Source organism: Lithobates pipiens, unplaced genomic scaffold (assembly GCF_037356315.1).
Source record: "Lithobates pipiens isolate NorthernLeopardFrog02 unplaced genomic scaffold, aLitPip1_a1.2 Scaffold_19, whole genome shotgun sequence".
Classification (NCBI taxonomy): domain Eukaryota; kingdom Metazoa; phylum Chordata; class Amphibia; order Anura; family Ranidae; genus Lithobates; species Lithobates pipiens.
This window is the reverse complement of record NW_027507764.1, coordinates 211,501,362-211,514,133: the sequence shown is the minus strand read 5'-3', so window position 1 is coordinate 211,514,133 and position 12,772 is coordinate 211,501,362. Positions and strand designations below refer to the sequence as shown.

The window sequence follows — 12,772 nt, the reverse complement described above, 5'->3', positions numbered from 1 at the left end:
AGTGGTTAATCCACCAGGAGTTGACAATAAACATTTTGAAGTTATTTAAGAAATGGTTGTGGAAGATTTGAATTAATTGAGAATTAAGAAAGTAAAGGACCTGATTGAGATAAGAAAAGGAATACAAAGTCTGGAGGACAGGAAGTATATTGTAGTCTGACCAGCAGAGAAAGGTAATGGGATGGTGGTGCTGTCAAAAAAGGTTTATTACAAAGAAATTGAAAGATTATTGAGTGATAGGAACACCTATGCGAAATTGACTGTACATCTGACATATGGCTATAAAAAAAGAGTTGAGAAATTGGTTAAAAAATGCACTAAAAGAAGATTTTGAATGATAAACAGGCTAGGTATTTAGTGCCAGATTCATGTAGGGTTCCAGTTTTCTATATCCTGCCTAAGATTCATAAAGGTAACACTAAACCACCTGCCCGTCCCATTGTTAATGGGATAGAATCTGTAACAGCCAGATTAGGGGAAAATATTGTTTGGTATTTACAACCAGGGGTACAAATAATAAAATTATATTTACGGGATACAAAACACTTGCTGCAATTATTCAAGAAAGTACAATCGGAAACTGATGAAATCATTTTTGCCACGGCACATTTTACTCCAGGTTTTACTAGCTATTGTCGGAGCGCTCTCTCCTCTACCTTGCAGCCACCCCTGGCTAACAAATGGTAGATCACATGACCTGACTGGAGTGGCATGAAAATAGGTAAGTATATACATCTTTCTTACACTGGTTAGTTAATAGTTAATAGGGGCTGGGGGAGCAGTTTTAAAGCTAGTTATGTGTAGCTGGATATCCACTCCTCCCAATCCTCTTGGTATGCAGGCTTTGTTTGGATTGTCAAAATTTGGAATTGTACAGTGATCATGGGCATTAACTGATACCAGATTCATATAGGTTGCAGACTAATCTGAAAAAAGGAAGGCAAACACAATCACTGTTGGACCTTATAACAGGCCATTTCATGTATACAGTATGGATAATGCGCTATTATCAAATGGATGTTGTATACTATAAAAATATTTGCTCTCAATGATTCACGTTTCGTAAAGGGGAAATGAGATACAGAAGCAGTGCCCAAACAAAAAAGTCAAAGTGGAACAAAGAAATAGTAATTGTTTTTAGCCTTTCATCAGCTGATCACCATCACTGCTTTAATATGCCCTGTTCTGCATTTTGTGAGGGCCGCCATTTTGATATACAAGGCTTTTGCTTTCCCTTGCTAGAGCTCTGACACAATGAAGGAGGAACAGTGAGTGGCACAACAGTGGGATCAACAAATCTCATAAGAATAGCAGTCAGAGACAGTAGTGCCTTGGAATCTCCCTGCAGATATACAACTACCCTGTTTCCCCAAAAATAAGACCTAGCGTGATTGTCGGTGATGGCTGCAATATAAGCCCTATCCCCCAAATAAGCTCTACCCCGTTTCCCAAAAAATAAGCCCTACCCTGAATATACAAGGACTTTAACTAGGGCTTATTTGGGGGGTAGGGCTTATATTACAACCATCACTGACAATCACGCAAGGTCTTATTTTCGGGGAAACAGAGTATGACAATGTGGGCAGAGGAGTACCCAGGCATTTTCACCTACCGGGAACTGCACTTCTATTTTTCAGGAGGCATTCAAACCAAACTGTGCATTTTTCAGGTTACCGCTTTACCACATTTTACATGATGATATCAATATTATATCATCAACTCGACCTTAGCAAGATATTTTTATAAGAAGCCCATGCTAAAAACAGGGCTGCCTGTAGGTGGTCATATAGGAAAAAAACAGCATGAAGCTAAGGTTCAACTGTCTATGTGAATTCTACAGTTCATCAAATCATCCATGCAATTTTTTTAGAGGTCTTGGTATACATTTTGTGATTTTTTTGTGTATAAAAAAAAAACAACTAAATTTTAGTTCTAATTCTTTTGGAAAGAAAAAATATTTGCCCGTATGACACATTTAATGAAATGGAACAGCTAAGACAGCATAATGCACACATTTCTGAAAATATTTTCCTTAGAAGTATGTTTGGCATTTCTAAGGCACTTTAAAATCCAATAAACACATACCATCGTTTCTTCAAAGACATGCATACCAAATGTCTGTTGCTCCCTTAACAAAGCACTAAAACCTGACTGTCCACAACATTTTCCAGTTATTTTTACACTACTAAAAATGTTAGGAGTTAATGAGACACGGGTTCCATAGCAATCAACTGCAGCATTCAGTTTTTATCTGGCAAATAATATTAAAATGTACAGTATGCTTCAAATACCCAAGCAACCATATGGGTCAAGTGTATACTGGTTTAATGTCAATTTGGTTCTTTCTTTCCAAAACGGAAAGTGGAAACCTTGTAAGATCAATTTACACATGACCTCATTGTACTCCTAAAAGTTAGACTCTTAGATGAGATGACTGTCCTGTGATAAATCTTTAGCGTTAAAGTTCAGTGTGCTTATTAAGGGAGAAATGCATTTATCGGTGACCTCTACAGATCAGAAATTGGATTACATCAACACACCCATCACTTAAAAGTGCTGTGTGATGTGAGATGAAAAGGACTTTCCCATGACAGTTGCCGTTGCATTGGCTTGGGTTTAAAGAAAGTATGCAACAGGTATTCGTGTCAGGTTTTAATCTTGCTACTGACATGGAAGTGAAAGGCTTTGAAAGTTTTCTTTTCATATTATGGTAAGAATCTGGACTGCTCTGTGCAAATGGGTGTGAGAAATTTGTCAGAACGCAAAGGACAAACAGATAAAGGCAAATGCATACAATGTTCTTGAGCGTTAGTGTCATCAGCAATAACATAAGTATCTAATAGTGAAGCTTAGTGTCAGATCAGCAGATCTTTTTTCAAAGGATACCTGGTGCCTGCTTGGTTGAAAAAATGTTATTCACCGCATGCAAGATGTGACCTGTACTACCAGATATAGTGGATGCATGACAACTTTGTATACAATTACCAGAGACCAATGAGCTCCTGCTTTTGTTATCACTATTGCTATTATTGTTTACCTGGTCTTGCAGTCTCATGATACTGCCATATAATGGTGGGTACTGAACACAGAAAGAAAAGGAGCCTTTAGCCTTTGTATCTTGTATTCAAAAGATTTTACCACGTTTTGCCAGTTAATGCTTTGGGCTAGAACTACACAGTAGGATTTTAGTAGCTTAGTCGTGCTTCTAAAATTGCTAGAAAACAATCATGAGGAGTGTTAATTAATAGGTAAACATATGGAACAAATAGGCCTCTATGGAGTAAGCTACATCATAGTGTGATAATGCAAGATTGACCACTCCTAGATATATATGAGCAACCCAGGCTGAGGCGACCACATAAGTTACCTAGTCACACACACAACAGACCTGTCTAATAAATGTTATAAATGGTAAAAGCTATATACTACCACAAATATTACCCAAGAAGCTGCCTCTTACTTTCCACATATACTGTAAATTAATTGTACAAAAACATACAATTAAAATCCATGGTAAGCACATTCTAAACCCCTGCTGCCCCCTCCCACAGACACACATGCCATTGTGCACAGTTCCACCATGTTGCTATTGCATTCCAAATCTGACAAACAATCATCCAGATATCACTAGTTTTAACATGAAGCATGAATCCAAGGTAAAGTTTATAACACATAGTAGGCTGAAGTGCAAGAATGAATCATAGGGGTTTATTTACTAAAGGCAAATCCACTTTGCAGTGCAAGTGCACTTGTAAGTGCAGTCGCTGTAGATCTGAGGGGGACATGCAAGGAATATAAAAAACAGCATTTTAGCTTTTACATGATTTCAGATCTTCCCCTCAGATCTACAGCGACTGCACTTGCAGTGCAAAGTTGATTTGCCTTTAGTAAATCAACCCCATTGTGCCCTGGGAGTTCTTTTTCCCCAAGAAGATGGCTGCTAGTAGTTGTGGGTGGGTGGACACAAGCCCACACCTGACCGGTTTCCACAGTTATTGCTTGCTGTGTCAAGGTTCCCCATCCTATGCAGGATTTTGGCCTGGTACAGCTTCATCAACAATGCGATTATTCTGTCGACATGTACAGAAAAAAACAAAAAAAATAAAAATCATTATTTTACTTGCACATGATGGAAGTAAGCACTAGATCCCTAAATTCACTAGGCTAGGGTAAAATGTCCTTTAAAATTTCAAATTGTCTTGCAAAGTGAAAAGCCAATTTACCTTTGGTAAATCAACCCCAATGTTTAAATAAATGTCTGACTTGCTGAGAAAATTGTGCAAACATGTCCAAAAGTACTAAAAAGGGATTCATTTTAAAGTATTATCTTATTACATAGCTATTGGCCTTACATTAGCAAACAAGTAACTCTATCTGTAATCTGCCATTGTAAATTGTGCTTTTAAGTTACATGTTTTGAAGTGTTTTTCTTGTTCTCCTTCTACTTTGACTAGGCATCAGCACCTCTGACATCAGGTATACAGTTTGGAAGTGGCCTGGCAACTTTAGTCCTTATACAGTTATGCTCATAAGTTTACATACCCTGGCAGAATTTATGATTTCTTTGCCATTTTTCAGAGAATATGAACGATAACATTATTTACCTTCCCCATGACTCAGAATTCAGAAACGTCAGTGCAGCACTGGATGAAAGATGCAAGGGTCTGTCAGGAGTCCAGAAACTCATTGATCTTTTATACACACACACTAATTACATTTACAAGCAAACAGATCACAGGTGAGGGTGGTTACCTTTAATAGCCAATTAAACCCCTTTGTGTCAACTTGTGTGCATGTTATCAGGCCAAAATCACCAGGGTATGTAAACTTTTGATTAGGGTCATTGGGGTAGTTTCTGTTGCCATTATGATTTAAAAAGAGTAAACACAGTTGATTGATAATAAATTGGCTTCAGCCAAACACTAACCACGAGTGAAAGAAAAGTTTTTGTGTTATTCATATTCTCTGATAAATGGCCAAGAAATCCTAAATTCTGCCAGGGTATGTAAACTTTTGAGCACAACTGTATCTAATGTCACAGATGCCTGCACCTCGTCAAAGAGGTTGAAGTGTGGGAACAACAAAGCATTGAAGTAAAGCAAGGAGGGCCATTAAAATTAAATGTATACTTTATGCATGAATTTCAGTAATTTTTGTATAGCAAAGCATAATTTGTATAAAACTGTGTATCACTATGAGCAACAAATTATAATTTAATGAGTAAGTAACAAAGCTTTTTCTCCCAGAGTACACACTTTTGCAAATTTCTACATATCAAGAATGCAGTCATTTACAAATGAAATCATAATAACATTTTTATCATACTATGAAATGTTACAATCACATTTTCTTAATATGTTTTGCTCTGTGAACACATTTCAAGGACGTAGAAAAGGCCTTTGCAAGTTAGTTCAGGGACAAGCCTTCACAAACCATCTCCTTCTTATCTAACTTCCCATAGACAACCTTTTGTGAATACTTTTTTTTTTCCCTTCATATAATATAGTGTTCTATTTTTTTCAATGCCAAGTGCTTTGTATAATAGACATAATACAAAAATGGGGCATATTTATAAAACAGTGAATGTGACTTTCATCAAAGTGAATCAAATACTGTCATTTCAAAAACACCGCTTGGAAGTTTCACCTGCAGTGAATGTTTACTTAGTGGTAAATACGTTGTTTAACCACTTGACCACTGGGCACTTAAACACCCTTAATAACCAGACCAATTTTCAGCTTTCGGTGCTCTCACATTTTGAATGACAATTACTCAGTCATGCAACACTGGACCTATATGAAATTTTTGTCCTTTTTTTCACACAAATTGAGCTTTCTTTTGGTGGTATTTAATCACCGCTCTGTTTTTTATTTTTTGTGCTATAAAAGAAAAAATACAGAAAATTCTGTAAAAAAAAGAATTTTTCTTTGTTTCTTTTATAAAATTTAGCAGATTAGTAATTTTTTCTTCATAAATTTTGGCCAAAATTTATACTACTACATATCTTTGGTAAAAATAAGTACAAATTGGTGGATATTATTTGGTCTTTGTGAAAGTTATAGAGTCCACAAGCTATGGTGCCAATATCTGAAAATTGGTCACACCTGAAGTACTGACGGCCTATCACATTTCTTGAGACCCTAACATGCCAGAAAAGTACAAATACCCCCCAAATGACCCCTTTTTGGAAAGAACACATTCCAAGGTATTTAGTAAGAGGCATGGTGAGTTTTTTGAAGTTGTCATTTTTTCCCACAATTCTTTGCAAAATCAAGATTTTTTTTACTTTTTTTTTTTTTTCACAAAATTGTCATATTATCAGTTTATTTCTCACACACAGCATATGCATACCACAAATTACACCCCAAAACACATTCTGCTATTACTCCCGAGTATGGCGATACCACATGTGTGAGACTTTTACACAGTGTGGCCACATACAGAGGCCCAACATGCAGGGAGCGCCATCAGGCGTTCTGGAGCACCCAGGACAATTCTGACATTTCTCTCCTACATGTAAAAATCATAATTTATTTGCTAAAAAATTACATAGAATCCAAAAACATTATATATGTTTTTTTAGCAAACACCCTGGAGAATACAATGGTGGTCGTTGCAACTTTTTATCTTCCACGGTATTTGCGCAGCAATTTTTCGAATGCTTTTTTTTGGAAAAAAAAACAGTTTTGTGCTTAAAAAAAAAAACAAACACAATAAAGTTAGCCCAATTTTTGCATAATGTGAAAGATGAAGTTATGCTGAGTAAATAGATACCTAACATGTCACTCTTCAAAATTGCACACGCTCGTGGAATGGCGCCAAACGTCGCTACTTAAAAATCCCCATAGGCAACGATTAAATTTTTTTTTTACTGGTTATATGTTTTGAGTTACAGAGAAGGTCTAGGGCTAGAATTATTGCTCTCACTCTAACGTTCGCAGCGATACCTCACATGTGTGGTTTGAACACCGTTTTCATATGTGGGCGGGACTTACGTATGCGTTCGCTTCTGCATGCGAGCACATGGGGACAGGGGCGCTTTAAAAAAAAAAAAATTTGTATTGTTGATTTTACTTTATTTATTTTAGTTTGAGATTTTTTTCCCCAAACATAAATTTTTTGATCACTTTTAGTCCTATTACAAGGAATGTAAACATCCCTTGTAATAGGAATATGGCATGACAGGTCCTCTTTACAGTGAGATATGGGGTCAATAAGACCCTGCATCTCACCTCTAAGCTGGGAAGCCTGAAAAAAAATAAAAAAAATAAAAGATTCTGGCTTTGATCGTATTGGCGAGTCGGTAGAAGCACCGGAGGGCGGCGGGAGGGGGCTGGGGATGTCTATGGCTGGGTATTGCAGGGTATCACCGACTATGGCTGGGTATCTCAGAGTATGGCATTGCAGAGTATTGCGTTGCAGAGCATTGCAGGATATTGGCGGGTGTTGCAGAGTGTTGCAGGGTATTGGCGGGTGTTGCAGAGCATTGCAGAGTGTTGCAGGGTATTGGCGGGTGTTGCAGAGCATTGCATTGTGTTGCAGGGTATTGGCGGGTGTTGCAGAGCATTGCAGAGTGTTGCAGGGTATTGGCAGGGTGTTGCAGAGCATTGCAGAGTGTTGCAGGGTATTGGCGGGGTGTTTCAGAGCATTGCAGAGTGTTGCAGGGTATTGGCAGGTGTTGCAGAGCATTGCAGAGTGTTGCAAGGTATTTGCGGGTGTTGCAGAGTATTGCAGAGTGATGCAGAGTGATGCAGAGTGATGCAGAGTAATGCAAAGTGATGCAGAGTGATGCAGAGTATTGCACAGTAATGCAGAGTAATGCAGAGTATTGCACAGTAATGCAGAGTATTGCACAGTAATGCAGAGTAATGCACAGTAATGCACAGTAATGCACAGTAATGCAGAGTATTGCACAGTAATGCAGAGTAATGCAGAGTATTGCACAGTAATGCAGAGTATTGCACAGTAATGCAGAGTATTGCACAGTATTTTAGAGTATTGCACAGTATTTTAGAGTAATGCAGAGTAATGGCAGGGAATTGAGGGGTTAATTTTCGGTGAGCAGCGATGTGGGCACTGCAGATGCAGCCCACATCGCTGCTGACACCGATCTCTTCCCCCTCCGCTGTACCGATCGGTACAGAGAGGGGGAGGGAGGAACCGGCGTCATAAGATGACGCCGGTTTGTTTACAAGTGATCACTCCGTCATTTGACGGAGCGATCACGTGGTAAACGGCCGCGATGAGCGTCCGTTTACCGTGATCCATCGGGTCCTGTGGCCCCCCTGGGGCACGCGAGAGCGGAATTCTGGGAGGACGTCATATGACGTCCTCCCAGAGTTAAACAACCGCCCTGTAGCCGTCATTCGGCTATGGGCCGGTTGTTAAGTGGTTAATAAATATACACCATAAAGTCTCAATATACTGTACTTTCACAGCAGAAGAGCATGTGCTTTTTTTCTTGACAGTTCGGTGCTTATTTACATTCTTTTACATTCTCATCTAAAATTACAAGGATATACATTAATTTTAAACAGATCTCATTTTGGTTACAGAATTCACAGCTTGTTCTAATAGGCAGCATTTAAAAAATATTGTGTGGCCAGTATACACCGAAAAAAGAATATAGCCTTCAGGCACATATCTATGGTTTAGAAATTATATTCATAAGAATATATCATTGCTAATACTTAAATTAAATAAACAAAAACAAAAAACAAATAACGCAAAATATATGAAACAGTACATTTATGAATCATCATAGCATTTTATTTTCTCTCGATGTTACATAGTAGGTGAGGTTGAAAAAAGACACAAGTCCAACCTATGTGTGTGTGATTATATGTCAGTATTACATTGTATATCCCTGTATGTTGTGGTCATTCAGGTGCTTATCTAATAGCTTTTTGAAACTATCAATGCCCTTCAGTGAAACCACCACCCCTCGAAGGGAATTTCACATCCTGTCCACTCTTACAGTAAAGAACCCTCTACACAGTTTAAGGTTAAACCTCTTTTCTTATCATTTTAATGAGTGGCCACGTGTCTTATTAAATTTTCTCCCTATTGTCACCGGTATGGTATTTGTAAATTGAAATCATATCCCCCTCTCAAGCCTCTCTTCTTCAGAGAGAATAAGTTCAGTGCTCGCAATCTTTCTTCCTAACTAATATCATCCAGACCCTTTATTAGCTTTGTTGACCTTCTTTGTACTTGCTCCATTTCCAGTACACCCTTCCTGAGGACTGGTGCCCAGAACTGGACAGCATACTCCAGATGAGGCTGGACCAAACTCTTGTAGAGTGGGAGAATTATTGCTTTATCCCTGAAGTTAATCCCCCTTTAATGCATGCCAAAACTCTTTTTGCTTTGTTAGCAGCAGCTATTGCTGAGCTTATCCTCTACTAGGACCCCCAGGTAGACAAGCCTGGGCCTACTAGACAAGCTCCTCAGCCACTTGTTTACTTCCCTAATCTCCCTCTGCCTTTCTGGTGTGGCTCGAAGTACCAGTAGTATTCCTGAGAATACTACCTTGGAGGTCTTTTTCCTCAATTTAGCCCCTAAAATCCTTCTTTAGAACACTACATCCGCCTTTGACTTTGTCTTTGGTACCAACGTGCACCATAACAGCCGGGTCTTCACCAGCCCCTCCCAGTAATCTGTCCATCAGATTTGTGATGTGCCGAACTCGAGCACCCAGTAGACAGCATATAGTTTAGCGCTACAGTTCTTTGTCACAGATTGCCCTCTCTGTCCTTCTAGGAATTGAGTCCCCTACCACCAGAATCTGTCTATCCTTTCCCTTGTAAACAAAAATACTAGTGCGCTCCATTTGCCTATTACCCTGATGAAATAAATAAATAAAGGGAAGCTGCCAGCATAGAAAGTGATCTCAACACCTAAAAAGAATATAAAGAAATATGCGGCGCTATCCCACTTCCTCATACACTAAAATATTTAAAAATATATAACACAATGTATATATAAAAAAATGATAATAAAGCTATGTGCAAAAATAAATATGCCAATCAGCAAGAACAAAATAACAGCACACATAAAATAATACTGTGCAATCTAATGCAATCAATAAAGTGCAAATGCAATATAATAACACATAAATAAAGGTGCAATAAAGTCCATAAAACACACAGATGATCTGTGCAGTGCGACCTCCAATTAGCAGCAGTGTTCATAAAAAATACAAAAAGTGCAAATGATGTATAAACCACACAGACGATCAGTGATGTGCAGACTCCAATATAAATACTATGATCCTATGGTAAATCCATGCAGTGGAATGAAAACTAAAGTTGCTCCAAATCATATGACAGTCCACCATTAATTCAGTGCTAAACTTGTGCACCACCTGTTTCCCCCAGCCTCTCACCTCCAAGGTAGACCATCAATGGCCAAATCAAGCGTAATACAGGTGACCCACTGACTTTTCCTTCTCTCCTCGTATTATCAGCCCGTCAATGTAGATAGTTCACCAGCCATAAATCGGATAATACAAAAGACAAGAGGGGGGCTCCCATGTGTAGAACATAATGTATAATATTTATAATATCAATGTCTATCCTTTCCCTTTGCTTCCCCCCCACTCTCACTGGAGGAGTTCTTCCCCTGGCAGCTAGGAGAGTCCCTCAGCTACAGCAGTGCTGGTCCCTGCCTGGTTTCACCAATGTCACTCAATGGAGCATACTTATTGGGATGCTCCAGCCCAGTAATGGCCTCCCCCTCTATCCTTCCTGTCACCCATCAACTCGTTTCTAGTGCCTGAACCTCTGTCTCCACCTGCCTCTGCACTGGCCCCTGCCGGCACCTGCCGGGTACGTTTCCGAGTCACTTTTCCACACCGTCAGGCATCGTGCCTACTAATTTAATGAGGATTGGGGATTATACCCTGTCCAAATTACCTAACAACTAGCTTCCTGACATTAATACTCAACAAGACAATACACAGGTACTCGTGGCCTTCAGGTACTCACTGCCCACGTGCACTCGCAGCATATTATTGTTACAATAATAATTGGAATTTGTGTAAATTGAAGCTGGACTCTAGGCAAGTAAAAGACACAAATTAATGTAGCTTTCTAATCATTAATACATTATATATTTTTTTTACTTAATGCAAGTAGTGTAAGCACTCGGTATTAGTAACTTGCAGTCTACTGTACAGTATATACTGTACACCAGATCTAAGGAAAAAGAAGCAGCACAATGAGCCAACCATGTGTGCTGCAGTGCATAAAGCATTCTGATAGGTGTAAAATGCAGAGTGGCAGAGAGATGCAGTCATTAGTGTGTAGCTTCTACGTTCACTGTCTATTCCTAGGAAGGAGGTGGGGAAGGGACTTGTATGAATGAGAAAATAACATTTCAGCAAATAAAATGTTGGTTCTCTGCCACTGCTAAACGGGGCCGTGCTGCAGGGAACAGCTTTGTAGATCTTAGGACTAAGTGGACAGAAATGCCAATTCTTTTACAGATAAAACTGATATTTTACAGGTGTTGTATCTATGTCAATAATCAAGAAATAACCTTAGACAAGGATGACAGCATAGATCTCAAGACAATTGTATGCCTTTCAATCACAAAGAAATGTTGGAAAAGAACAACTGCATGTAATGTAAAGTTGGTAATAAAATACTGTATGCGTTATACCTATCTATGCAACAGGTGGCACTGTAGTATTATAGTGTATAGTTGATGTTTTCTATGATCAAACTGAATTCATTGTCTATCTCAGTGCAAGTACTTGTATATTCCTGCTTCCTGTTCATGTTTCTCCATGCTGTAAGACATGTAATCTAACATTCTCCATGAAACTAAAGCCGCATTACTTAAACAAGAAGCTTCCATTTCTTATTGCATTACTCTGCACAATAGGTTATGGGTTCCAGGCACCCAGAGGCACTGGAAAGAATACTCAGTGAGTACAGCAAGTCAGTGAATACTGTATACATGACTTGTGGCAAGTGGAAGGTGACGAGCTTATCCACATAAGACCAAAGAAAACAGACAAAGGTATGTGGACTTCATTACAAAAGCTGCATGAGCATTCAAGTCTAAACAGCAAAATGTTTTTGCTAAGAAGGCCAGCAAATGTGGGGCCACGTGAATGCTATGCTAGAGATTATAGAGCAGCTGTGTGCCATCAGAGAGAACATCAAAGATAACCATATTGCTGCACTGCTCCTCTGCAGCCTCCCAGAGACATATACTGCTCTTATTAACGCTTTAGAAACCAGACGCAAGCAGGAGCTGACTCTGGAATTTGTCAAAGGGAAATTAATCAATGACAGAAGGAAAGAAAATATGCACCATGATGTCAAAGCTCTTAAGATGTACAAAGGCATAAAGCACAACACAGAAAGCAGAGCCTGTTTTCTCTGTAAGAAGACTGGCCACTTAAAAAAAAAAAGACTGTTCTATCTGGAAAGCCGACCAGCGAAAGCTAGAGTTTTCCACAAAAGAGAGAATCAAAGCAGCCACAATGGAAACTGCAGAAACATCATGGAGTGGCACATTTAAATAACACAAAGCAGAAAGTAACGTGGCTGGTGCATAGACTCAGGTGCGACAAGCCACATGACTAGCGATGAGACCTTCTTCACAAACATTGATTACAGTGCAAAATAAAACGTTTGCCTAGCAGATGGGAAAAGCATCACTGCAGAAGGTAAACACCAGAGCTTCCTGAACCGCATTACACTACAAGGCAAGCAAAGTATCCTTGTAAAGAAAGTACTATGCATTCCAAAACTAGGCA

At 39.0% G+C, this 12,772-nt stretch overlaps 1 protein-coding gene across 5 annotated transcripts in view; it reads right to left on the bottom strand.

The window, feature by feature from the left end:
- The window catches only part of SUGCT (succinyl-CoA:glutarate-CoA transferase), a 1,356,517-nt gene that overhangs the window by 429,412 nt on the left and 914,333 nt on the right, over positions 1-12,772 (bottom strand). Inside the window, exon 13 of one of the 5 annotated variants that reach the window (XM_077491681.1) lies at positions 3,884-4,070. The exons of the other annotated variants lie outside the window; for them this stretch is intronic. Within the exon in view, the coding sequence (XP_077347807.1) occupies positions 4,023-4,070 (48 nt within the window). The 3' untranslated portion in view covers positions 3,884-4,022. Of the gene's footprint in view, positions 1-3,883; positions 4,071-12,772 lie in introns of those variants that run through there. 5 annotated transcript variants of the gene reach the window in all.